This window comes from Somniosus microcephalus, unplaced genomic scaffold (genome assembly GCF_052327205.1).
Source record: "Somniosus microcephalus isolate GS21.2 unplaced genomic scaffold, FLI_Smic_1.0 scaffold175, whole genome shotgun sequence".
Classification (NCBI taxonomy): Eukaryota; Metazoa; Chordata; class Chondrichthyes; order Squaliformes; family Somniosidae; genus Somniosus; species Somniosus microcephalus.
In genome coordinates, this window is record NW_028225362.1 from 1 (window position 1) to 27,479 (window position 27,479).

The 27,479-nt window shown below is 45.9% G+C and overlaps 1 protein-coding gene across 1 annotated transcript in view; it reads left to right on the forward strand.

Moving 5' to 3' along the window:
* Positions 1-512: 512 nt before the first annotated feature.
* The window catches only part of LOC147082100 (fer-1-like protein 6), a 199,852-nt gene continuing 172,885 nt past the window's right edge, over positions 513-27,479 (forward strand). The window contains exons 1-7 of the mRNA XM_085980446.1: positions 513-711; positions 4,229-4,569; positions 7,709-7,817; positions 15,499-15,676; positions 17,917-18,037; positions 19,183-19,283; positions 22,764-22,854. Coding sequence (XP_085836572.1) covers positions 585-711; positions 4,229-4,569; positions 7,709-7,817; positions 15,499-15,676; positions 17,917-18,037; positions 19,183-19,283; positions 22,764-22,854 — 1,068 coding nt within the window. The 5' untranslated portion in view covers positions 513-584. The remainder of the gene's footprint in view (positions 712-4,228; positions 4,570-7,708; positions 7,818-15,498; positions 15,677-17,916; positions 18,038-19,182; positions 19,284-22,763; positions 22,855-27,479) is intronic.

Here is a 27,479-nt window from a genome sequence, read left to right on the forward strand (position 1 = left end):
CTTTGCATGCAGAAGTGTTTCCTAACTTCTCTCCTGAATGGCCTGGCTCTAATTTTAAGGTTATGTCTTCTTGTCCTAGACACTCCCACTAGCAGAAAATGTTTCTCTCCCTCTACCCTATCAATTCCACTCAAAATCCTAAAATCTCATTCCAATCACCCTTTAACCTTCTATATTCCAGGGAATTCAAGCCGTGTTTATGTAATCTCTCCTCACAACTTAACCCTTGGAGCCCCGGTAACCATCTGGTTAGCGCCCTCACCAGGTCAGAAGATGCCTAGAAAGGCAAATTATTTTCAAACCCTCAAATTCTGCCATTTTCCCGGCAGTCCCGCCTCCATACCTGCCTCCCCAGGGCTGGCAAAATCACCCCCAAATGTTGAATTTGGCCGGTTAAGATTCCTTTGAGAGCCCATGATGTGAAAGTTGTTGGAAAGTTGTCGGATTGGAATGGTTTACTCTCTCCACTCTGTTCGTGACAGAGACTCTCATTCTTACTATTTCCTTCTGGTCATCAGGGCCGAACATCTGTGCAGAAAAACTGTGCTGAACCTGTCTGGAATGAACAGATCATTTTCAAAGAAATGTTTCCACCACTCTGCCGTCGAGTCAAAATTCAGGTGTGGGACGAAGGGAATGTTAATGACGTTGCCATAGGAACTCATTACATTGACTTGAAGAAAATATCAAATGAACAGGATGGAGATAATGGTGAGAACCACTTATAGAGTCATAGAGGTACAGAAGGAGGCCACTTGGCCCATCGAGTCCGTGCCGGCTCTCTGTAGCGCAATCCAGTCAGTCCCATTTCCCCGCTCTATCCCTGTAGCCCTGCAAGTTTATTTCCCTCAAGTGCCTATCCAGTCTCCCCTTGAAAACATTGAGTGTCTCCGCTTCCACCACTTCCATCGGCAGCGAATTCCAGGTCATCACCACTCGCTGCGTAAACAAGTTTTTCCTCACATCCCCCCTGTATCTCTTGCCCAAATCCTTAAATCTGTGTCCCCTAGTCCTTGTACCATCAACTAGTGGGAACAGCCTTTCCCCGTCTAGCTTATACAAACCCGTCATAATCTTGTACACCTCTATCAAATCACCACTCAACCTCCTTTGCGCTAATGAAAACAAATCCAGCTTCTCCAACCTGTCCTTGTAGCTAAGATACCCCATGTCCGGAACCAGTCTGGTAAATCTACTCTGCACCCTCTCAAGGGCCCTCACATCCTTTCTAAAGTGTGATGACCAGAACTGGATGCAATACTCCAGTTATGGCCTAACCAGCACTTTATAAAGGTTCAGCATAACTTCTCTACTTTTGTACTCAATACCTCTATTTATGAAGCCCAACATCCCATATGCTTTGTTAGTCACTCTCTCAATATGTCCTGCCACCTTCAGGAACCTATGCACATTAACTCCCAGGTCCCTCTGTCCCTGCACACTCTTTAAAACTGTGCCATTAAGTGTATATTGCCTCTCCCTGTTCCTTCTGCCAAAATGCATCACCTCACACTTCTCTGTATTAAATTCCATCAGCCACTTGTCTGCCCATTCTGCTAGCCTTTCTATGTCCTGTTGCAGTCGATTAGTATCATCATCACTGGTTGCCACACCCCAAGTTTGGTGTCATCGGCAAATTTAGAAATTCTACTCTGTATTCCAATATCCAGGTCATTTATATATATCAAAAAAAGCAGTGGCCCCGGCACTGACCCTTGGGGAACACCACAGTCTACCATCCTCCAGTCTGAAAAACAGCCATTTACCACAACTTGCTGTTTTCTGTCCTTAAGCCAATTCATTATCCAAGCTGCCACTGACCCACCTATTCCATGAGCCTCAATTTTGTTAACCAGCCTGTGGTAAACCACTGTTTGTATTCCTGTTTGTCCTGTTTGTATTCCACTGTGTACATGCCTGGACATGCCTCGGCTGACTCCTCCCACAGGTCCTAGTATAAAGGTGACTGCTCCCCAGCCCTTGTATCCTGGACCGGTCGACCACTCGAGGCAGACCTCCATTCTGTTGTTAATAAAAGCCTTTAGTTACCCTTCTAACTCTCAGTCTTTTATGAGTAATTGATAGCGCATCAATTTTATTAACAACAGAATGGAGGTCTGCCTCGAGTGGTACTTTGTCAAACGCCTTCTGAAAATCCATGTAGACAACATCCGTTGCATTCCCTTCATCAATCCTCTCTGTTACTTCATCAAAAAATTCAATTAGATTGGTCAAACACGATCTGCCTTTTACAAATCCGTGTTGGCTCTCCTTAATTAGCTTAAACCTCTCCAAGTGCCCGTTAATTTTTTCCTTGATTATTGTTTCTAAAACTTTACCCACCACTGATGTTAAACTGACTGGCCTGTAGTTACCAGGATTGTCCTTCCACCCTTTCTTGAACAATGGTGTCACATTTGCCACTTTCCAATCCTCAGGCACCTCCCCCACATCTAGGGAAGATTGGAAAATTATGGCAAGCCCTTCCACTATCTCCTCCCCCAATTCCCTTAGCAACCTGGGATGCAAGCCATCAGGACCAGGCGACTTATCCACTCTAAGCATTCCTAGCCTTTCTCGTACATCCTGTCTATCATTTTCACCCCTTCCATTGCTTCTACCTTTTCCACTTCTGTCAACTTTGTCAGGAAAACTTGTGAAATTTCTCAGCAAAAAATCAATTTCCTGTCAAAGAAAATGTTCCTTTAAATTTTCATTATAAAATAAATGTTATGTAAGCATTTAATGATTGACTAGGCTCACTGGAGTTCAAAATAAAAACTATTGAATGCTTGATAGTTAAAGCCATTACATATATCGGCAGCAGCAAGATGGTGTTTTTGTTGATAATATTGCTATTCTCGATTTCTATATTTAAGACTTTCAAATGAATTCTTCAGATTTCAGAAGATCTGCGAGTTATAGTTGTGGCAAAAAATATAAATAAGGTATTGGCTCTCATCAGGAGGGTGACAAAATACAAACCGTAAGAGTTATAAGGGGCAATTTTCTTAAATTGCACTCCTGGCTCAGAATCGCGCCTGCTGGCATTGGCAGCCAGGAATTTGGGGGCACCCCCAACAATTTTCCAATCATTAATTTTAATAGATGGAACATTGTGGAAAGTATGGCAAAATTTCTGATCTGTGCTTGTGGTGGGTGAGGCTCCATGCCTGGTGCACAATTTGAGAAAATGACCACTATTATAGTGGTTCGACCCCGCTGGGAATACTGTGTGCAATTTCAGGGCACTAAATCAGAGGAATGATTTTATTTCCCTTGAGAGGGCACGCAGATGAAAAACAAAGACTATTCTTGGTGTGGAATCTTTAAGTAAGGTATGGTTTAGAAAATAGGCTTGTTTCTTTGGAAGAGTGATTTTGAGATGATGACATTGAAATTTTCAGGATTATGCAGAATTGATAAAATCGATTTAAGCAAATTGTTCATTATGATGAAGGATTAAAATTCCAGGGGATTGAAGTTAAAATTAAGCAATTAGGAATTAAGAAAAGTCAGATGGAACACTTTCCCCAAAGGATAATATAGTTGTGGAATGAGTATTTAGGGCAGAACATTAAAGCAGACTGTTTAAATGAGTCCAAGAGATGATTAAATGCATTTTGGAGAGAGAAGGGACTGAAGAATATAATTAGGAGACAGGTGGGTGGGGTTGAGTTCTGAAAATGGAATGGGCTTGTGCCTAATGGCCTTTGCCTAAAAATTCTTTGTATTCTTATCATTAATTCAAGAAAAAAGGATGGCTTGATAGTTACAACACTAGTCTTGGGAGTACCTACCAAGAGACCCAAGTTACAATTGTAGCCTCGAATGACTATGAGATTTGGGATATTTCCAGAGGGATAGTTTTGCTGAGTTTTCTAGCAGAAGCAAGATAATCTGGTCTGTGAGGTGGGGCTAGGTCCCTTCCTTCACCATTTAAGTGTGACTCCTGGTGGTTAATCAAGGAACATTGTTAAAATGATATGCATGCAGATGTCAAATGTTGGACCTTCCCACCTCCCCTCCACACTGAGGAGGAGCATAGTTTGGACAGTGAGACTACCGGGGGAATGAGAGTGTGGGTGTGTGCGGTGGTGGAATACAAATAATAAAGACAAAAACAAATGAACAAAAACATTAAATAAAATGTTAATATTACAAAATCAAAAAATGATATAAAATGAAAATTGATATCCAGAAAAACTTCATTGTGTGCTTCTTTAAGGATTTTTGCCAACTTTTGGACCAGCGTGGATCAATTTGTACGGCTCAACCCGCAATTATACCCTAATGGATGATAATCAGGAGCTCAATATGGGTATTGGAGAAGGAGTATCATTCAGGGGCCGTCTCCTGATTGAAATTACAGTGGAGATTCTGGCAGCCGGGGCAGCTGAGTCAAGATTCTCTAAGGTTGCAAAGGAATTGAAGATTGTGCCTAAAGAGCCCAAATCTGGGAAAGACCAAAAGACGTCGCCCACAGCTGAAGAATCCAAAACCTCGAGCTCTTCTGATAAGACAAACTCTACTGAAGTTGAAGTGGAACCAATAGAGTCTTCTTCTTGGGTTTGTTTTACAATCACCATAGAAACATAGAAACATAGAAAAATAGGAGCAGGAGTAGGCCATTCGGCCCTTCGAGCCTGCTCCGCCATTCAACACGATCATGGCTGATCCTCTATCTCAATACCATATTCTCGCTCTCTCCCCATACCCCTTGATGCCTTTTGTGTCTAGAAATCTATCTATCTCCTTCTTAAATTTATTCAGTGAATTGGCCTCCACAGCCTTCTGTGGTAGAGAATTCCACAGGTTCACCACCCTCTGAGTGAAGAAATTTCTCCTCATCTTAGTCCTAAATGTCCTACCCCGTATCCTCAGACTGTGACCCCTCATTCTAGACCCCCCAGCCAGGGGAAACATCCTCCCTGCATCCAGTCTGTCTAGCCCTGTCAGAATTTTATACGTTTCAATGAGATCCCCAAACTCTAGTGAATACAGGCCGAGTCGACCCAATCTCTCCTCACCAGTTCTTTCATGTTAATCTGGGGATAAGTGGAGAAGGAATGAAGTTGTGGTCTCTGTTACTTTTTTTCCTTAAAGTTTATTACTGATACATTAATTTCAAGTTTGATTGCAATCTCCAAGACTTTTGTTAGAATCAGAAGAAGCAGAAAGGTTAATTTCAGATAGTTTCATGCTAGTTCCCTTTAATTTAATTACTTCACGGGTTAGGGTTTTACTTATGAGAATTACAGACACACATTAATCTCTTGCTTAGTTTCATAGTAAAGCAAAATTGTTTAAACATTTTGTGCAGCTCACATACTTTTAATGGTAACAAAGGTCTATTGAGCGTCTGAAAATTTAAAATATATATTACACATTGTCAACCTTATCATTGAGATTTTAAATGTTTCTTTTTACAAGAATACATGGATTTGAATCTGTATGCAGCGCAGGTACAGTGTCAATAATGAATGTTAATTTTCACTAACTTCATCCAATTTGTTCCCCCTTAGCTTTCTCCAATAGTTATTCATTTCCAGGAAATTAGAAATGAATGATACAATTAGATGCTTAACAAGGAAGGTGGCAGGACAAGTTGATAAGGCTGTTTTTAAAAAAAATAGCAAATGGAATCCATGGCTTTATAAATAGAGCCATAGGGCTCGATTTTCCAAGCCCCGAGGAGGCGGGTTTGGAGGCGGGAGAGGTGGGAAAATTGCAGAATCGGGGGGCAGGAACCCATCCCGCCCCCAACCCGCCTCCGTGCCAATGTCCCAGGAGGCGGGTACCCGACCTGTGCTGGGAGCTGCATCCCCGAGGCGGGAAGGAGATTAGTGCTAATTAACTGCCTGTTAACAGGTAGTTAACAGGCAGTTTTTTGCCTAATCCCTATTTTTAGCCCTGAAGTGTGGGCTGTCCGACGGCTCCGAACCACGCCAAGTTAGCGAGGCGGACCGTCGGTCTGCAGGGGTTGGAGGGGTCGAGATGTCCATTGTGCAGGTGAGTGATGGGTGCATGTGTGCAAGGGGTAAGTGTGTGAGGTGAGTGTAAAGTGTTTTAATAAGTTTTACTTACCTTTACTTTCTCCTGCAGGCTTCCTTCCTTCAGTTCTTGGGAGTCCCTCAGCTCACCGGCACAGAAAGCAGAATGGCCACTGAACTGTCAAAAGCTGCAGCCTCTGCTTTCTGATCTGGAGAGATCTCTAACTGAGTCTGAGTAGAAGGACTCAAGTTAGAAGACAGATTGTCAGTGTTTGACAGCTTCACAGAGCTGTCAAACGCTAATTTTTCATCTGTCAAAAGCTCTTGACAGATGAAATGTCAATCGCTGACGTCACCAGTAACCAGGTGTCCCTTAATTGGCCTGCTGAGCCCGCTGGGTTGGCCACAAGTTGATGGAGGTGGGACTACAACCCAAAAAGTGGGAGTTCCGCCTCCAAAAGCTCCCCATTGACAAAATTGAGCCCATAGAATACAAAAGCAAGGAAGTTTTGCTGAACTTTTATAAATCACTGGTTAGGCCTCAGCTGGAATATTGTGTCCAATTCTGGGCACCGCACTTTAGGAAGGATGTCAAGGCCGCTGTTGTTTAGTTTTGTCAGGATATGGAATGCTCTTAAAAAACCAAGTTCAGACCTAGGCATCTAAGTTAAAATGGGCTATTCCGTCAGTTCAATATGTTTAACCTTCCATATCGTTCTGCTCAGGAATGCTGCCACTGTCGCAGGAAGTCTCTTCAGCTCTATCAGGCTGCCAGCTTCACCACTGTAGGAGACTCCATCTCAGAAGGCACAGCTAACCTTCCCCACATACTCGGTTGTCCTAGTTGTAAGCACATTTTGTATTGACCAGTAATATTTCTACCAGTAGTTCAGAGGTCCGCAGTGCAGAACAGCTACATTGCTCCAGCTGACGTACTGTGTGGAGTGAGCAGCTGCTGTGTGCAAACCAAGGAGGTTTGAAAGTGCACGGTGCCATGCTGGTAATAAGTACATTAAAATGTTAGTGAATAAAGAAATTTTGTACTATTATAATGAAGGTTTTACTACACAGGGTTAGAAATGAATGGAGTTGGGCGGCGCACTCCAGGTCCTCCTGGCTCCACAGAGAGTTTTTAAAAATGAAATCTAACTTACCTTTAGCTGGCTGCTGAAGAATGCTGAACGTGGCCGGCCCAATGCCTGCTCTGGCCATTGGTAACTCATCTTGTAGAGGGGTCCTTCCACAGGTGTCAGGCCCTGCATCAACAAATTCAAGGAGCCCAACACACATATTAGGCGGCTGCCAGGACGTTTAAAAAAATGAGTCCTAAGCATTTAGCAGCAGGACCAATGGCTGCGCAGGCTTGAGCCGTCCCACTGCTAAATTAGTATACTTTGTGGTCGCTTTACACCCAAAAAACAGGTGCAACACAAACCAACTTCTACCCCTTAATATTTCACTTAATATCTGATATTAAGTTCAATAATATATTAAGTGTGATTTCAATCCAAATAAAAGGCATTGGGGAAAAACAAAGTTTAGGAAAGGAAGAATGGCAATAAATATTCCCATTTTAAAAGAAATCCTGTTCAATTTTATCTCCGCTACTTCAGTCATTTGGAAAAACTGGACGAAATACAGATTTTATGATGATTCTGTATTTACTGTTTATCTTCTCAGTATTACCTGCTATGACTAACACATGCCTTTTTCAGATTGATGAGGAAACTGTACAAGATTTTCTTCTGTTTGGTACGATTTTTGAAGCAACAATGATCGACAGGAAAATTGGTGAAAAGCCAATCAGCTTTGAGGTATCTTTAGGTAAGGAGACACAATTTGCTCTCTTTACTTACATGATTGACCATGAAAGATACTCAAACCAGTGTTTTGCTGCATCAGTAAATGCTGAATTGTGAGCACAGTGATAATCCCGAGCAGTCACCGAGTGCAGGGTGAGAAAGCATTTCACCCTACAATGACACAATGACATTTTATTCCAATGAACAGTAACAGCTGTTCAACAATGCCTCCCTCACAACAACATACCCTCCAGGGGAACGGTAGGGAAGATATAAGAGGAAAGCTGGGAGTATGCACACACTCCACCAACTTCAGATACAGTAGAAATAGTGAAACCCATCTTCACCCTTGGATAAGTCGGGTGGCGCCTGTGCACTCCCACTCAGTCTCTTATGGCTACTGCCAATAAAACACAATCACCCTGAAGCAGGTAATGCTACCACACTTGTACATTCAATGCCAACATTGACCGGCATCTTCCACTTCTGCATTCCCATGCCTATGATTTTCCATTTATTAATTTTAATGGGTGCAAAATTGTGGTCTGGGTTGGGGGTGTGGGGGCAGTTGCAGCAAATGTTTGTGTGATTGAAGTGTACAACAGCATCCGAATATAAACCGGTGTAAAATTGTGAAAAAGTAAAAACACAATTATCCTCCCTACATCCCTCTGAACTTGGTGGAATCTATTCTTTCCTCATTACTCCTACAATGGCCAGGATTTTGTGGTTAAAAATAACGGTGAGGCTAGTAGCACTCACCGCTATTAAGGAGTAAATCAGACAGCAACTTCCGGCGACTGCACATGTGCAGATAAACGCGGCAATCAGGAAGTTGCTGTCCAAGTTGCCCTGTGTAATGTATATACCTTTAAGGGGGGAACTATGTTTTACAGCTCATGTATACTGCAGTACCGGCAGTGACCACACCTGTATATAGCACTGAGTAGTAATCTGTACAGATCAGTTGCAGTGTGAGCTACGTTGAGTAAACACCTGTTGTACCGTTCTCCGCAGTCTGTGTCTTATTATACACAGACGCAACATTGGCGACGAGGCAGGTTCGAACCTACCTGCAACTCTGCATCACCTCCCGGGGATTCGTTCTTGGAGATGGGGACAGGATAGGACAGAGTCAACATGGATTTACAAAGGGTAAATCGTGCTTGACTAATCTATTGGAATTTTTTGAGGGAGTAACTGGTAGAATAGATGGGGGAGAGCCAGTAGATGTGGTGTACCTGGACTTCCAAAAGGCCTTCGATAAGGTCCCACATAAAAGATTAGCATGGAAAATTGAGGCTCATGGGATAAAGGGGAAAGTTTTGGCGTGGATAGGGAACTGGCTGTCAGATAGAAAACAGAGAGTTGGAATAAACGGCTCATTTTCTGAATGGCAGGCAGTAACAAGTGGGGTACCACAGGGATCTGTCCTGGGCCCCCAGCTGTTCACAATTTACATTAATGACCTGGATCAGGGAGTCGGATGCAGCATTTCCAAATTTGCAGACGACACTAAACTAGGAGGTGGGGTGGGCTCAGAGGAAGAGACCAGGAAGCTCCAGAGCGATTTGGACAGACTGGGCGATTGGGCGGATAAATGGCAGATGCACTATAATGTGGACAAGTGCGAAGTTATCCACCTTGGGTGCAGGAACGGGAGGGCAAATTATTATTTAAATGGCAATAGATTGGGAGAGGGGGAAGTACAGAGAGACCTGGGTGTTCTTGTACACCAGTCACTGAAGGCGAGCATGCAGGTGCAACAGGCGGTCAAGAAGGCAAACGGTATGCTGGCCTTCATAGCAAAAGGGTTAGAATACAGGAACAGGGATACCTTGCTGCAGCTGTACAGGGCACTGGTGAGACCACACCTCGAGTACTGTGTACAGTTTTGGTCGCCTCATCTGAGGAAGGATGTTCTTGCCATGGAGGGGGTGCAGCGGCGATTCACCAGGCTGATACCAGGAATGGCGGGAATGACCTATGAGGAGAGACTATGTAGTTTAGGGATGTACACACTGGAGTTTAGAAGATTGAGAGGGGACCTCATAGAAGTGTATAAAATTCTGACAGGTCTAGACAGACTGGATGCAGAAGGAATGTTTCCCTTGGCGGGTGAGAACAGAACTAGAGGACATAATTTAAGGATAAGGGCTAAACCATTTAGGACAGAGATGAGGGGGAATTTCTTCACTCAGAGAGTGGTGAACCTGTGGAACTCATTGCCACAGAGGGCAGTGTACGCCAGCTCATTAAATATATTTAAGAGGGAATTAGATATATTTCTACGGGCAAAAGGGGTTAAGGGTTACGGAGAGAAGGCGGGGACGGGATACTAAATTAAAGGATCAGCCATGATCTCATTAAATGGCGGAGCAGGCACGAAGGGCCGAATGGCCTACTCCTGCTCCTATCTTCTATGTATGTATCTATGTATCAGTGGATTGGAGGTCAAGGCCAGAGACTCGGGCGTCGACCACGGGCAACCGCCCAGTCATCCAGCAGAGACTTGAGAAGTGCGGGGGAGGCTGTCGAGAGCCAGGCTTGGCTTTCCAGTCGAGGTGGTCCAGCGAAACGGGCTGGCAACAGGTAGTGCGCAGGCCCTTCCCGGACAGCGGCGGGCTAGAGCCCGACCGAGCAGCACAGCAAAGGGCCGAGCAGCGGCGACGGGGGAGAGAGAGAGAGGGCAGAGCACACAGGGTACAGCCGGTGTTCAGGGGCCGAGCAGCGTCGGAGAGAGGGAGAGAGAGACGCGCAGAAACCAGCGAGGCGCCACCATTGCCACGAGGACCGCCGAGAGTGGCGTTGGCAGCAGCGCAGGAGAAGCGTGCGAAACCTACAGGGCGCCACCATTGCCACGAGAACCGCTGGGAGCGGCGTTGGCAGCAGCAGGGGAGGAAGGAAAGCGCGGGAGACGCCATTTTAAGCCATTGGGAGACACCATTTTAAATCACAACCAAAATGCCGAAGAGTGGCAGTATCACCGCATTTGACAATGAAGTCGAAGATTGGACGACATATGTCGAACGAATAGAGGTGCACTGCAAGGCAAATGAGGTGTCAGATGACAAGAAAGCGTCGGTATTGTTAAATTTAATGGTTGCAAAGACGTATGGTTTATTACGAAATCTAGTAACCCCAACGAAGCCAATGGAAAAGAGTTTTGAAGACATAGTAACGATACTAAAGGAACATTTAAACCCCACACCGCTGCTGATAGCAGAAAGATTCAAGTTTCACAAACGGAACCAGCATAAGGATGAAAGCAATGCTGATTATTTAACAGAACTGCGCAAACTATCGAAACACTGCCAGTTTGGAGCGGGACTGGCAGATATCTTAAGGGACAAGTTTGTGTGTGGGCTTCAAAGTGAAGGAACCCAGAAATGGCTTTTATCTGAAAAGGACCTTACGCTGGAAAAGGCTTTCAGCATTGCGGTATCATATGAAGCAGCAGCACGGGGCGCTGCAGAGATACAACAGAGACCGCAAGAATATGGCACAAACGAAATGTCATATGGAACAGAGAAGTGCTATCGCTGCGGCAGAACAACACACGACCAGGATGATTGCTGGTTCAAAGACAAAGTGTGCAGACAGTGTGGAAAAGTAGGACACATAGCACGAGTCTGCAGGTCGGGAAAGAAAACCAGCAATAAGAAACCTACCAAAGGAAAGTACAAGAAGGTACATAAGATGACGGAGAATAGTTCAGACGAACAAAAGAGTGATAACGACTCCGAAAGGAGGGAACTGAGTTGTCTGAAACTACATAATGTGATCACAACGGAGGATCACCGAACCATTTGGGTCACTCTCAAGTTAGCAGGAGTCCAGGTAAAGATGGAATTGGACAAAGGATCAGCCCTAACAGTCATAAACCAACGGGACTACGAGCGGCTATTCTCACACATACCCTTGAGAGACACAAAAATTATTTTGAAGACGTACACGGGGCAAAAAGTCTACCCCAAAGGAAAAATAAGGGTGACCGTTATATATAACGGTAAGGAAACACCAAAACTAGACCTGTATGTATTGCAAGATGGAGGGCCACCATTACTGGGACGTGAATGGATCCAGAAAATACAACTGGATTGGCATTCCATACAGGCACTGACTGTGGCTGACAAAAAGGATGACGACGTCACACCTGGGCGACTGTCAAAGATCCTAACTGACGCGAAAGAAGTGTTCCAGCAAGGACTCGGAACACTAAAAGGCATGACAGCGACGATTAAAATTGAAGAAAATGCAAGCCCAAAATTTTTTAAGGCCAGACCGGTACCTTATGAGATCCGCCCAGCCGTCGAAGCAGAGCTGGAGAGTCTGGAACGTTCAGGTGTACTGTCCAAGGTAGACTGGAGCGAGTGGGCTACACCCATCGTCCCTGTGATGAAAAAGTCATTGAGCAGCACGCCTGGGGAACCAAGGAAGGTTCGCATCTGTGGGGACTTTAAGGTAACAGTGAACCCGATCCTTCACACCGTACAATATCCACTTCCGCGGATTGAAGACATTTTCGCCTCACTATCTGGAGGGAAACGCTTCACTAAGATTGATCTGGCCCAGGCGTATCTGCAAATGGAGGTAGAAGAAGCATCAAAAAAATACCTCACAATCAACACCCATAAAGGTCTCTACCAATACAACCGGCTGGTATTCGGGGTAGCATCAGCTCTGGCTATTTGACAGAGGGCAATGGAACAAGTCCTGCAAGGGACCCCAGGGACCCAGTGTTATTTGGACGACATCCTGGTCACGGGCGAAAATGACAGTGATCACCTTGCCAACCTGGAGCAGGTGCTCACTAGATTGCAGGAATATGGGCTCCGAGCTAACCGCCCCAAATGCGAGTTTTTTAGAAAACAGATCTCGTATTGTGTCCACGCTATCGATAAAGAGGGGTTACATAAGTCCCCAGAGAAGATTGAGGCAGTAGTCAAGGCTCCAGCACCGGAAAATGTGTCACAACTGAGGTCGTTCCTCGGGCTGGTAAACTACTACCATAAGTTCTTGCCAAATTTGTCTACAATACTACACCCACTGAACACCCTACTGCAAACTGGGGTGCCATGGAAGTGGAGTGACGAATGTAGACGAGCTTTCCAGAAGAGCAAAACACTAATCACATCGAAAGAGGTATTGGCCCATTACAACCCGGCATTACCAATTCGGTTGGCATGTGATGCGTCACCCTACGGCATTGGAGTGGCGCTGTCGCACAAATTCTCGGACGGCTCAGCGACGCCAATAGCCTGTGCGTCACGATCACTAACCTCAGCCGAGCGTAACTACGCCCAGATTGACAGGGAGGCCCTCAGCCTAGTGTGGGGAGTGAAAAAGTTCAATCACTATCTGCACGGGCAGAAATTCACCTTGCTGACTGATCACCAGCCTCTTGTCTCCATTTTTAATCCGAAGAAGGGCGTTCCGGTGATGACTGCGCAATGACTACAAAGATGGTCACTTTTTCTAGGGGTGTACCACTATGAGATTGAATATAAGGGCACGAAACAGCATGGAAATGCTGATGGGCTATCACGCCTGCCACTGCCTACTGCGGAGGAAGCACCAGCAGTGGATCCTGTCAAAATATTCCATTCGACTATAGTTGAATACCTACCGGTAACTAACGCTTGTATCGAAAAGGAAACCCGAAATGACCCGACACTATCTCGGGTATATGATTTGACGGTGAAGGGATGGCCAGCACATGGCGACTCACTGTTGCCAGCATTCTCGACAAGAAGAGAACAGCTGTCAGTGTGCCGGGGGACCTTGATGTGTGGATCCCGAGTGGTAATTCCACCCAAGTTAAGGGATAGAGTGCTCAATGAGCTTCATGAGGGTCATCTGGGAGGGGTAAAAATGAAAAGCCTAGCCAGGGCTTATGTGTGGTGGCCGGGAATCGATAAACAAATCGAGGACCTGACCAAGAGCTGCTCAGGATGCCAGAAAGTCCAAAATGCACCACCACAGGCCCCTCTACACCCATGGGAGTGGCCCTCATCTCCATGGCAACGGGTGCATATTGATTTTGCTGGTCCATTGATGGACTCAATGTTTTTAATAGCCGTGGATGCGCACTCGAAATGGTCTGAGGTCATCAAAATGTCCTACACCACCACGGAGAAAACTATTGCAGTCCTACGGACCATTTTTGCCAGGAATGGCTTGCCAGAACAGATTTGCTTCCACAACGGACCACAGTTTGTGTCCGAAGAGTTCCGGAGGTTCGTGAAAAAGAATGGGGTAAGGCATTACACATCCGCCCCGTATCATCCAGCCACAAATGGATTGGCTGAGAGATTCGTACAAACCTTTAAGAAGGCAATAAAGGCTATGTACAATGACAACATTCCGCTGCAGCACAAGGTGGACAATTTCCTGTTCTCGTACCGGAATGCGACACATGCAGTCACCAACCAGGCCCCAGCCATGATGTTCTTTAACCGAAGGTTAAGATCTCGCCTGGATTTGCTCAGACCTAACGTACGAAGAGATGTTGAGAGTAAGCAATTCCAGCACATCCATGAGAAGCCAACAAGGAGCTTCAATGTAGGGCAACCAGTCTTGGCCCACGACTACCGAACAGAAAAACGGCAGCCAGGAACGATATGCACATAGCAGGGCCCACTAATGTACACAGTGGACGTTGGGGAGAGCATCGTGAGACGCCATGCTGACCAGATCCTAGAGTCACGGGAACAAGTCAACCCCATGCCTCGCCCATACGTACCTGGTGATGAACCCGATGTACAGGTAGCATCTACCCCAGAAACAGTAGCATCGGAAGCTGATGAACCAACCGACGACAGGGGGCCAGAATCGCCTCCGCACCAAGAGCAAGACACTCGGGAAAGGCGCTATCCAGAAAGGATCAGGAAGCCTCCCCAAAGACTGAATATATAAATAGACTATTTTCAGCTAATGTTGCATGTTAAAAGTGTTAATTGTAATTAGTTTGATATTTAATTGTTAAATGAGTGTTATGGTACTGTTAATCTAAAAGGGGAGGAATTGTAATGTATATACCTTTTAAGGGGGGAACTATGTTTTACAGCTCATGTATACTGCAGTACCGGCAGTGACCACACCTGTATTAGCACTGAGTAGTAATCTGTACAGATCAGTTGCAGTGTGAGCCACGTTGAGTAAACACCTGTTGTACCCTTCTCCGCAGTCTGTGTCTTATTAAACACGGACCCAACACCCTGCTCTTCCAGAGGCTTCCCTGGAACAGTATCTCGCTGAGAGACGCTGCATTGAAACAAATGCAACGACGTGAAGTTGCTGTACTTATGTTCACGCAGGTCCCACGTCCCCTGTTAGGGATTTTTAAGAACCGTAAGTTCCAGTGCAAAAGCCCACAGAAAGCCTATGGGCAAGTGTAAGTGTAATGAAGGGCGAGCAGCGTTCGTTCACCGCTGACCGCAAAATCCGGGCCATTAATAAATTTACAAACTTGAAGTGTAAAGGCTCCTTTAATCGTCTTACTTCTTACTAGTAGAATGCGGTGCTGTGAGGAAGTGTGTGTATGCATCAGGAGCAAGGACATTTAAGAATGAACTTTGCAGGGTCAAACACAGGAAACAAGCAGAGATAAATTTAGGTCGCATAATAAATAACTGAGCAATTATTGGACCAAAAGGTCAGAATGAGAAGGGGAAGTTATGTGTTGCATTTCATTTTCACAGGGAATTATGGAAATGTTATAGATGAAGTTGCTCCACCTACTCCAATCAAATGGCGGCCACCAGAAATGAATGAGGGAGAAACTGCGTCTCTGTTGCGTGGCAGTGGATTAGATCAAACACCCGAGTCTGACAAGCCGACTACCACACCTGAGAAGCCACTGCTAACTGAAGGCAATAGGTAGAGAAAAATATTCTATTCTATTTCAACAAAGTAAAAAAAGAGAATCCTGTAAAATCTGGGCTATTGTTCACTCTGATGCAAAGGTTGCAGCTGCTGATTTTTGTGGTGAATGGCCGGTTGGCAAAGCATTGATTGCACCACTGTGTAAGCTGCACCCTCAGGTTTGCAAGTCAGAAGCAGCTGCCTGAAGATGTAACTTTAGCACTTGGCACTTCCATACATAACTAAATCCATGTGGTAAATACTACGTGAAACTGGTTCCACTAAGCTGAAAGGACTAACCAATTAAACCAAAGTCTTGGTAGAGCAATGCCAAACTAGTCTCCGTGTAGACTGGCTTCAAAACTGAAAGCTTAGTTCCGCACATGCACACTCCCATTATGCTGGCATTGTACTCAAATTTCTTTTGCCAGCACTAGGCATTGCCAGTGGGCAGGCTTGCCCCATGGTGTTCCTGGGCCATGTTAATGGCCTGGGACAGGAAATTCCTTCCCGAGTCTGTCTTTACTGCAACACCTATGCAAATATCTGTGATCAGCACATACCATAATGTTGTGCTGGTTACAACGGGAGCCCTAAAGGCACCAGTGGCCAATGGTCTGAGCTGCTGCAACTGCCCCCACACCCCCCACCCAGACCACAATTTTGCACCCATTAAAATTAATAAATGGAAAATCATAGGCATGGGAATGCAGAAGTGGAAGATGCCGGTCAATGTTGGCATTGAATGTACAAGTGTGGTAGCATTACCTGCTTCAGGGTGATTGTGTTTTATTGGCAGTAGCCATAAGAGACTGAGTGGGAGTGCACAGGCGCCACCCGACCTTATCCAAGGGTGAAGATGGGTTTCACTATTTCTACTGTATCTGAAGTTGGTGGAGTGTGTTCCAGAGTTCCAACATTAACCCACCTATATCTTTCATACGGACATATGAAAATGATGGACAGGGAAAGACCAGCTGGTCTGTTGAACCTGTCCCATACAGTCATGTTGTAACTAAGTATCACAAACCCCAACGACCCCACCCATCACAAGCCTCGTAAGTTCCTGGGAGAGGCAAAAAACCACAGAGATAAACCCTAGGCCAATTCAGGGAAAAATAATTCTGGGACACTCTTCTCCGACCTCCAAAAGCAATCAAAACAATTTCAGGAGATCATAGTGACAATGAGGCACATCACCCAACATCTTGTCACCGATATTTCCTTACTGTGGCAGGCACAAGTTACTTAGTATCATCGCTTTTACACAATAGATCCGGAGGTACAAAGGCTCTCTTGGCCGACACCCCATCCTCCACGCTCCAACTTCAGCTGATCCAAAACTCTGCTGCCTGTATCCTATCCCACACCAAGTCCTGCTCACCCATCACCCCTGTCCTTGCTGACCTACATTGGCTCCTGGTCACCCAGCGCCTACAATTAAATATTCTCATTCCTGTGTTTAAATCCTTTCATGCGGTTGCCCCTCCCTGTCTCTCTTACCGACTCCAGCCCTATGAACCCCACTCCATGAACACTCCATTCCTCAGCTGCTGGCCTCTCGTGCATCCCTCCTTTTACCCCACCATTGGTAACCGTGCCTTCACTCATTTAACCACCATGTCCTGGAATTCCCTTCTTACACCTCCCTCTTTTCCTTTAAGATCTTTCTTAAAACCCACCTTTTGGACCTCCTAATATCTCCTTCCTTGACACGCATCTATGTTGTCTGATTCTACCACTGTGTTGTGCATTCAGACATTTTTGTACAGTAACAACAACAACTTGCATTTATATAGTACACTTATATAAGGCGCATCACAGGAGCGTTATCAAACAAAATTTGACCCCGAGCCACATAAGGAGATATTAGGACAGGTGACCAAAAGCTTGGTCAAAGAGGTGGGTTTTGAGGAATGTCTTAAAGGAGGAGAGAGAGGCGGAGAGGTTTAAGGAGGGAATTCCAGAGCTTCGGGCCTAGGCAGCTGAAGGCACGGCCACCAATGGTGAAGCAAAGGAAATCGGGGATGCACAAGGAGCCAGAATTGGAGGAGCACAGAGATCTCCAATTAAAGGCGTTACAGTATATAAATGCATGTTGTTCTAGTTGTTCTAATCTATACAAAGACACCATATATAACTTACCTTTGACCCTTCAGGCCCTAATTCTCCCCAAAACTTTTGGCTCAGATACCATTACATTAGTAACAAATGTATCAACTGATTGTGATTTAGTTCCTTTCTTTTGCTTGCAGAAGTTACTACTATTTGCCATTTAATAACAAGAAGCCATGTGTCTATGTCAAGAGTCACTGGGAGGACCAAATCTTTCGGTTGCACAGTTCTAACTTCCTGGACAAAATTGCTGACAGGCTTGTTAGTTTTTTATTACTTAATTAAATTGCTCTACCTGCGCTGGAGTTGTTGGCTCACTCTCATTAGTTCAAGGGTCCCTGAAAGATCTGTCCTCTCTCCCTTCTATATATCAGTGACCACCTCCACCCATCGGAGTAATTTTAACCTCCAAGAACGGGTGGATTTGGGTCGGGTGAGAAGTTAAAATTTAAAAAATTTAAAACCTGGCTCAAACCCGCTCACTTCTGGGTTAAAAGGAGGTGGGGTGGTGTGCGGGCGACTAATACGCGCTCAGGTGGCTGGTCGCTTGGCAACAGCTTTTAAGGGGGCTGGTAAAAGGTGAGATGGGCTGTATCCATAAGGTAAGTGCCTTTCTAGCACTATTTTCTGGGCCAGGAAGAGCAGGAGTGCCCGATCCACTATCTCCCCCTGACCCTCTCTCCCCCCCCCACCCCATCCCCCCACACCGCGATCTCTCCCTTCCTCCCTCTTCTCCACTTCCCAGCTGCGGCCTTTCAGCACAGGCCTTCCCTCCCAACAGCCTCTCAATCTGGCCGGCTGCTGGCTGGGAAACAGAGAAAAAAATTCAAATGAGATCCTGCTGTTAAATTGAAAAGGACCGCCACATTCCGCACATTTCTGGGTTTCGCGGCCACTGCGGCCCTCCCACTCCCTCCCCACCTTCCCGTAAATATCGGGGCCTTGGTTGCTCTATTTTTGCTGACCTCAAGTGAAACTCCCACAGTTCCTTCATCATTAAGGCTGCCACCATTTCCACTTTTGGACAAGTTGTATAGCTACTGTAAAACAGAAGCCGGTATCTGAGATCAGGAAAAGCTGCGTTGGTGCTGGAGGAGCTGGATTTCAGTTGCCGATCATTTCAGGTGGTAGGCCAGCCATAATAAATGGTGCATTTTATTCTGTACAGATCCCATATGATATGCACATGACACATGTATCCATCATAACTTTTAACGTTGTGTGCGTTGTGCAGAATGGTCTGAAGTGTGAAAATGGACGCAATATGTGTACCATTTATTGAAGTTTCAGTATAGGTGATAATGAGTGACTCGGATTCCAACTGGTCATAGCATAATGGGCCTAACAGCACAGAAAGGATGGCGGAGCCTTGACAGCTTTGTTCATTGCCTCAACTTCACATTTAGGAAGAAGGGTTGGAAGAAATCAAAGAATGCATGAAAATTTCTGACTCGAGAATGGATAAGAAGATGCACGAGGTCCTGAAGGAATTTATAACCCGATGCAGGTAAAATACTGAAATGGCTGACTGATATATTAACCATCCCAAAGCGAATATAGCAATAAAACTAATAAAACACCCTGAATGCCTTTTGACTTCCAGATTTGCATTGCAATCTGTTTAGCTGCTTAAGAACATTTTATGAATACATAGGATTACATACATAGGATATACGGCACAGAAACAGGCCATTCGGCCCAACCAGTTTATGCTCCACTTGGGCAAATAGATTTTGGCTGAAACTTAATGTGAAGGAATGTGAGGTAATATGTTTTGGGAAGAAGAATAAGGAGAAGACTAAAAGGAGCAGAAGAATAGAAACACTTCAAGGTAGAGATGCAGAAATCTTTAAACGGAAGACAACATGTTAATAAAACTATATTATAAAAAACTGTATGGAATCTAAGGTTTTATAAATAGGAACAAAGAGGTAAGCCAAACATATACAAGTTCTGATGAAGGGTTTCGACCTGAAACGTTGACTCTATTTCTCTCTCCACGGATGTTGCCTGGCCTGCTGAGTTTCTCCAGCGTTTTCTGTTGTTATTTCGGATTTCCAGCATCTGCAGTATTTTGCTATCGTATACAAATTATTGGTTAGGTAGCAGCCAGAATATTGGCCCGTATTTTACGGGGCCTATGACTGCGTACGCATAGTGTATGCCGTTGTAAGTGTCCCACAAGTTCTGGGTTTCCGCGTGCGATGCGCATGCACGAAATCCCGGAACTTGTGATCTGTCAAGTTTCTCCTTGATGGGCGTACCCATCCGTTACAAATTCACTTTCGCTGGCGCAGGGTTGGGCTATTTGCCCAACTACTGTCCAGCAACTACCCACCAAACCCTTACGCCATTGGTTGGCCTGGCCCACATGATCCCAGGGATGCTCGTGAACCATGTGCGTGTCTGGGATGCATGGGCCTTTACGCAGGCGTAGGCCTACAGGCCCAGGACCGCAAGATGCCATAGCTCCGGAGACACCAGGTAAGTACAAACTTTTCTTGCGGTTCGGAGACATATGTGGGCGGCAAGCCTCCGACCGCAATTTCCAGGCCAATGTGTCCTGTTTTAAGCAGTCTAATTTAGGAAGGAGATCAAGGTTATGATGAGAACACAGACTTACTAAGGCGATAACATGGATGAGATTTAATTATGAGGAGAGGCTAGAGACACTTTTCAGTCAAACAGAAAAGGTTAAGAGGCTATCTAATAGAGATGTTCAAAATAACAAGGGATTTTGGTTCGCTAAATAGGGAGAACTATTTCCACTTGAGGTTATAAATTTAAGATAATCACCGAAAGAATGAAGGAAGAGGTTAGGAGTATTTTTTTAACGTTGAGGGTTAGGGCATGGCTTTCCCTAACAGAAACAGTGCTGAAAACAGAAGCTATAATAGCTTTTAAAAGGTAGTGGATAACTATTTGAAAAGTAAAAACTTAGAGTATGGAAAAAGGACAGAGTAATGGAATTAAGTCTGTAGCAATTTCAGTATATGTGTAAAGGGCCAAATGGCCTCCTTCTGGGATATAAAACACTCTAAGAATTGGTTGTATTGTGCATTGCATCGGGATAAACTAAAAAAAACTATTTGCAAAGATTAGAGGTGAGATCATGTCTATTCGTGTACCTGAATCCACTGCAATAATGTAGGCGTTAACTCATTTCCAATAAACTGGTTAATGTCTTCACCAAAATAGTGGACAAATGAAGTTCATGTTAACAACCTCAACTCCATTAGGAATGGCTATGACAGCCTTTACTGAGGAACAAATTGGGACTAGGTAATGAGTTACTTTTATCTAGAATTTAAGTGCATTGGATTTGAATATAAATTGATTTGACTGTATTTTATTTAAAATATAAGTACAAAGACCATAAATGAATCAGGAAATGTAAACAGAGAGTTAATTGGGCAATGAAAGGATTGCATTGTTTAACTCTCTATGCAGGATGTCACATTACTTTATCGTGGACTTTGACTTGAATGTAAAGTTATTCCAGGTAAGGAAAGATTAGCGGCTGTAGGTAATAACTTTATCAAATACAGTACTTCAATTTGAATATGTGGGGAGGTTATGCGAGTGCAATGCAAATGCAAATATCACTGGTGTGGAAATACTGCTCCGTTGTGGCACTGGTGAGCTGGATTGTCCCATTCTCAGAATGCATAGGTTGGAATGTGTTACTAGGCAGTAACAAGTCAGATGACATAGTAAACCACTAACATAGCCTGTTTCCACTTCCTCAGGACAACCCAGAGTGCTTCACAGTCGATAAGTGACTTTTGAAATGTAGTCAATGTTGTTATGCAGACAGCATACGCTAATCTGTATATTGGATATAGGTGATGTTCATAGGAACAGGTTTATTCTGTTTTTAGTAATATTTTTCAAACAAGAACAAGGGAGATTTCTGCGATCAAATCACATGACTGGAACTACAGGCTGCCCGCCCAGGAATAGCAGCGAGAGGCCTGGTCCCCTTTAATGGCTGGGCCTCATTAACATCCTGCCGGCCAGCTACCTGCCCGAAACAGGCATCCAGATGCAGCTCGCCGGCTTTTGGCCTACAAAGATCAGGCGTGGGCAGCGAGTTCGGAAGGGTTTCGTGGATGGGGGGGTGGGGGGTTGGGGTTGGGAGTGGGGGTGGAGCGGGAGCATGGGCCGGCAGCAGACCAAATGTTCTTGGGGCCGCACGAAGATAAGTTTTACACTTACCTGGCAGGGTCACTGGGTGTTCACCAGGCTTTACTAAGCAGGGCATCTGGGTACAATAGACAGTTAAAATAGCATCTGGGTCCGACCGAAGTAACAGGGCTCCGATTTGCAAATATTTAAGAGGCTTCCGCTCGAATCAGGTGGTTGCCACACCTGCCCATGAAACAGCAGCATTAAAATATCCACGAGTTGGGAAACGAGCGGCCTTGGTTTTAACTCCAAGAGTTAACTCCTGAGTTTCTCCTGTACTTTCTTCTCTTTTCTCCCTCCCACCCTGCCGGTGCTTGTTGGGATATTATTCCACGAGCTCCAATAGCATCCTGCTATCTCACCCAAGTGTCCATTCGTTATCTGTAAGCACAGACAGTGTGTGTTGGTGGGCTGTGCAACTGCAGCTGGCATCGTAGCCAAGTCCTATCATGTCTTCACTCAACATGACCGCACAGGGACCTTCCAGCAGGGTCACTGGATAGTGATCAGGAGCAAGAATCTTGGCTGATTTTTGACTTGCTTGGGGGTGCTGAGGCCAATTGTAGTGATCTCACATTTGAAAGTATTTGCATGCAAGCAAAGGATAATAAATAACAAATGATTTATTGAAAATAATTTATTCAAGGTTTTTTGATAGTTGCTTGATTGCAGGTTTGTTAATCAGAACCACTTGATGGAATTGCTGCCTTGTAACTCCTAACTCTGAGCTTACACTAACAGAGGTGAAATATCCACCCACTCCTCTAATTAATAATCAAACCGTTTATTTGTTTCTTAGACATTTTTCCACCTTTACCGAAAAGAAAATGGAAGGAGTTGATCAAACTGCGCTTGATAAGAAACGCCTCATCACATGCAGGCTGGAACTGGTAGGATATTGGCAGAATGAAGTGGACGTAAAGGCTGGGAATTTCCTCAAAACTGCTCCCGCTCCGCCAACGCAAGCCAGGCAGAGACCCGTTTAGTCACTTCCGACGAAGTTACAGCGGGAGCAGCTCTGAGGAAAACCCCGGCCAATTTTTCAGTGTGCTTGGCCATCATGACATGAAGCTCTTTATAATCATTATTATCAAAGGACAACTGCTAAAAGACAATTACATACAATGAGTTCCTATCTCATTGTTCTAGTCTGCTTCCCTCAATTATTTCTAAAGTAACTTATTGTATAAGGAGTGCAGCGGCCCGAACCATTTCAAGGCCCGGGCCTCATATAAATAGAACCAGCGGGCCAGCGCAATATCGGGCGACCCTGAGGCTGCCTGGACGGCAGCAAGGTAAGTCCTGGGGGAGGAGGTTTGAGATCATGGGGGCGGGGGCGGGGGCGGGGGGAGTGGGGGGTGGGGAGGTGAGTGTGGACAGCCCAGGGTGGCAGTAACCAGATTATTTTTGTAGGGCCCAAAGCAGAAACCCAAATTCTCCAGATCAGTAACTTAATTTTCTTCTTCAATTCTGGGTCTAAGGCCTAGAAATTCACTTTGGGCCCGCCAGCTGGCGTGCGCCCAAAAGTTAGCGCTGAGCGCGGAGCCAGTTGCGACCGTCAGATATTCAGTTTTTGCGCCCCAAGTCGGAACCGGGCGCTATTCCAGGGTGTGCCCGCCCCCGCTTGGGGCGCTGAAACTGAATTTCAGCGCTCTAGGCACCGCTGCGCCACCCGCTGCGGAGCGGAAGGCTGCGGTACTGCAGGCCTCCTCCTTCTCTTAAGGGGGAGGTGCCTGCAACGGGGAGATCGCCGCTGGATAGTGCCGGCAAATGAGCCCGGCACCACGGAGAAGTGCCGGGTTCGCGGAATGCAGCTGGCAATGCCACGGGGGGGGGAGCGGTGGAGGAGGCCGGGGAAGGAGGTGCGGGCAGGCGGCCGCTGAAAAAGCGGCCGGCCGCACCTCCACCTTAAAGCGCCCCACTAAGGCTACAGTACGGCCCCGTTTTCTGATCGCTGTTTGCGGCCGCTGCGGTAGAGGCGGCCGCAACTCAATATGGGGGTCGGGCCGGTAGCGGGGCGGTAGCGGGGCACTGCGCACACCGATGACGTCATTGGTGCCGGCGCAGCGCTAGCGGCTACCGCCGCCATTACCGCTGCGCTGAATATCAGCGCAAACTCCTCTATTGGCGCAGAAGCCCTCTTTGGGCGGTAACTGGCCGCAAAGCTGGCAGCGCCTTACTGAATTTCTAGGCCTAAGAATTTAGAAGCAATTTGTACATTACTGCCTTTGTTAATACCGCACAATGGGACCTGTTTTTATGATTTGAAGGTCGTTGGGGGGGGGGGGGGGGGGGGGGAGACTGTTCAAATAATGTGAGTGCATTTTCCAAGTTGGACATTCTAACTTAAATTAGTATCGCTGTTTAAATTCAGAGTTACCCAAAGACCAACGATATACAGGACTAATAATATAAACAATGTAGGAACACTCCTGCTCCCTCTGGCCCCACACAAATAATTTAAAGCGGACCTTTTTGGGGCCTGTATCACTGGTCGGAGGGTGCACAGCTCAGGCTCCACTCAGTTCTGTCCTAAAATGGCAATCGGGCTCCTTTGTATGTGGAGTTGCCAACTCTGGTTCAACGTATTCCTGGAGGGATCATCACATGACCTTCCACCTCCAACTATCCCGCCTTCACACTGCCGCTATTGGTCCCCTTACATGTCCATCCTCGTGGCGCGCCACCTTCCTGAACCAATTGGAAAGTAAACAGACTCGTCATTACCCAATTGGATGAACCTTGACCGTCAGTCCAACAGCATTTTTCCCCCATATTCAACAACAACAACAACAACAACTTGTATTTATACAGCACTTTTAATGTCGTAAAACATCCCAAGGCGCTTCACAGGAGTGTCATAAAACAACATTTGATACCGAGCCACAAGGAGAAATTAGGGCAGGTGACCAAAAGCTTGGTCAAAGAGGTAGGTATTAAAGAGCATCTTAAAGGAGGAAAGAGAGGTAGAGAGGCAGAGAGATTTAGGGAGGGAATTCCAGAGCTTAGGGCCTAGGCAACAGAAGGCACGGCCACCAATGGTTGAGCGATTACAATCAGGGATGCTCAAGAGGCCAGAATTAGAGGAGCACAGATATCTCAGGGGATTGTGGGGCTGGAGGAGATTACAGAGATAGGGAAGGGTGAGGCCATGGAAGGATTTGAAAACAAGGATGAGAATTTTAAAATCAAGGTGTTGCTTAACCGGGAGCCACTGTAGGTTAGCGAGTATAGGGGTGATGGTTGAACAGGACTTGGTGCGAGTTAGGACACGGGCAGCCGAGTTTTGGATGACCTCAAGTTTACATAGGGTAGAACATGAGAGGCCAGCCAGGAGTGCATTGGAATAGTCAAGCCTAGAGGTAACAAAGGCATGGATGAGGGTTTCAGCAGCAGATGAGCTGAGGCAGGGGCCAAGATGGGCGATGTTACGGAGGTGGAAACAGGCGGTCTTAGTTATGCTGCGGATATGTGGTCGGAAGCTCAATTCAGGGTCAAATATGACACCAAGGTTGCGAACAGTGTGGTTTAGCCTCAGACAGATGCTAGGGAGAGGGATGGAGTCAGTGGCTGGGGAACGGAGTTTGTGGTGGGGACCGAAAACAATGGTTTCGGTCTTCCCAATATTTAATTGGAGGAAATTTCTGCTCATCCAGCACTGGATGTCGAACAAACAGTCTGACAATTTAGAGACTGTGGAGAGGTCGAGAGAAGTGGTGGTGAGGTAGAGCAGCATACATATGGAAACTGACGCTGTGTTTTCGGATGATGTCGCCAAGGGGCAGCATGTAGATGAGAAATAGGAGTGGGCCAAGGATAGATCCTTGGGGGACACCAGAGGTAACAATGCAGGAGTGGGAAGAGAAGCCATTGCAGGTGATTCTCTAGCTACGATTAGATAGGTAAGGATGGAACCAGGCGGGTGCAGTCCCACCCAGCTGGATGACGCTGGAGAGGCGTTGGAGATGGATGGAGTGGTCAACCGTGTCAAAGGCTGCAGACAAGTCAAGAAGGACGAGGAGGGATAGTTTACCTTTGTCACAGTCACATAAGGTGTCATTTGTGACTTTGATGAGAGCCGTTTCGGTACTATGAGTTTGGGGCGGAAATCTGATTGGAGGGATTCAAACATGGTGTAGGGGGTTTTGCTACTTGCTTTGGCCAGTCGGTTATGTCTCCGGCTGCCTTATCTCTGAGCGGTTCGGATCGCTCACCCCTTGGTTCTGATCCCCGGACTTATTGGCAGATAGCGATATAGACAAACGAGCAGACCAGTGGTTTGGTACAAAGAAAACCAAAATTTATTAACAGAGAAAATAAGATAACAATACTATACAAAAGGATGATATGAATGCAGTACACTTACACTTAACAAGGGAGGAGAAACGGCACATCGAGGGAAAATGGCTAAAATGACAATTCAGCAATCCCCTTAACTCCCACCCTCTACACCTAGCTAGATTATCTTGCGATGGGTCTGAAGTATAATGCTCACCGGCCTGAGATGTTGAAAGAAAAGCCTTGTCCCTTTGCCCTGTTGCCTGCCGATGTCACGTGGTCCCGCTGTTGCACAGACTTCACCGTCCAGGTAGAGATACCCCAGTAATTAAAAGGTCTCTGACAGGGTATCCTACCTCTCTGGATGGGCTCTCCTTCGATGGTCTTCTTCCTTGGTTGATGGCGAGGCAGGGCGCAGGAGGCGAGGCGAGAGAGAGCGAATGGCTTCTCGAGAGGCTAGTTATAACCCCCTCGATAGCCCTTATCTCTACGCTCAATCAGCTCATTCTTTTGTCTGATTTGAGCGGGCTGGAATTAAACAAAAGGTATCGATCTTGGCCCATCGACTTGGATGGCCGGTATTCGGTTCCTGCCGGTTCTGCAACTGCTCTCCTTTGTCCAACAGGTTCTTTGATGGGGGCCAGCCCAGTCTCGATGGCCCCGCTGATTATTTTGATTGTTTGAGCAAACACCTTGATGGCCTTTATGCGTAGGTCTGATTGTAATTGGGTTTGTCCCCAATGCATATGCAAAAGTCTTGTCTGGTTTCAAGATCTCCTTGCTGCAGACATTGAAATGCACAAGCTGTTAGCTTGCCAGGGTCCAAATTGAAACTGATAGGCTTTCGGTCATGAGGTCTGACCGCAGCCATTTTGTTGTGCCCTGGATTTTAACACTCAGTCTGACCAGGGTTTCTTTTAAAAAACCAAATAAATCTTTGGGGGGTGGGGGGAGATGTATGAAATTTTCGAATCCTTCAGTCCTCCCTAGGATACTGAAACTTGCTTGAAGTGTCCAACCAAGGTGAGCAAAATTTCTGATCCCCCACAAATAACCTTCCCCTGTATTTACCTATCCATAATCCCTCAGCCCACATTTCCCGTACTTAGAGAAAACGCGGTGTACAACAGGCATCTACAGATGGCAAATATGATTCGTTATAAACAATCCAAGCGTGGAGGGGGTCCAACACCCCTGCACCACTTGGTACATTACAAAATTTTTATTCTGTAGTATC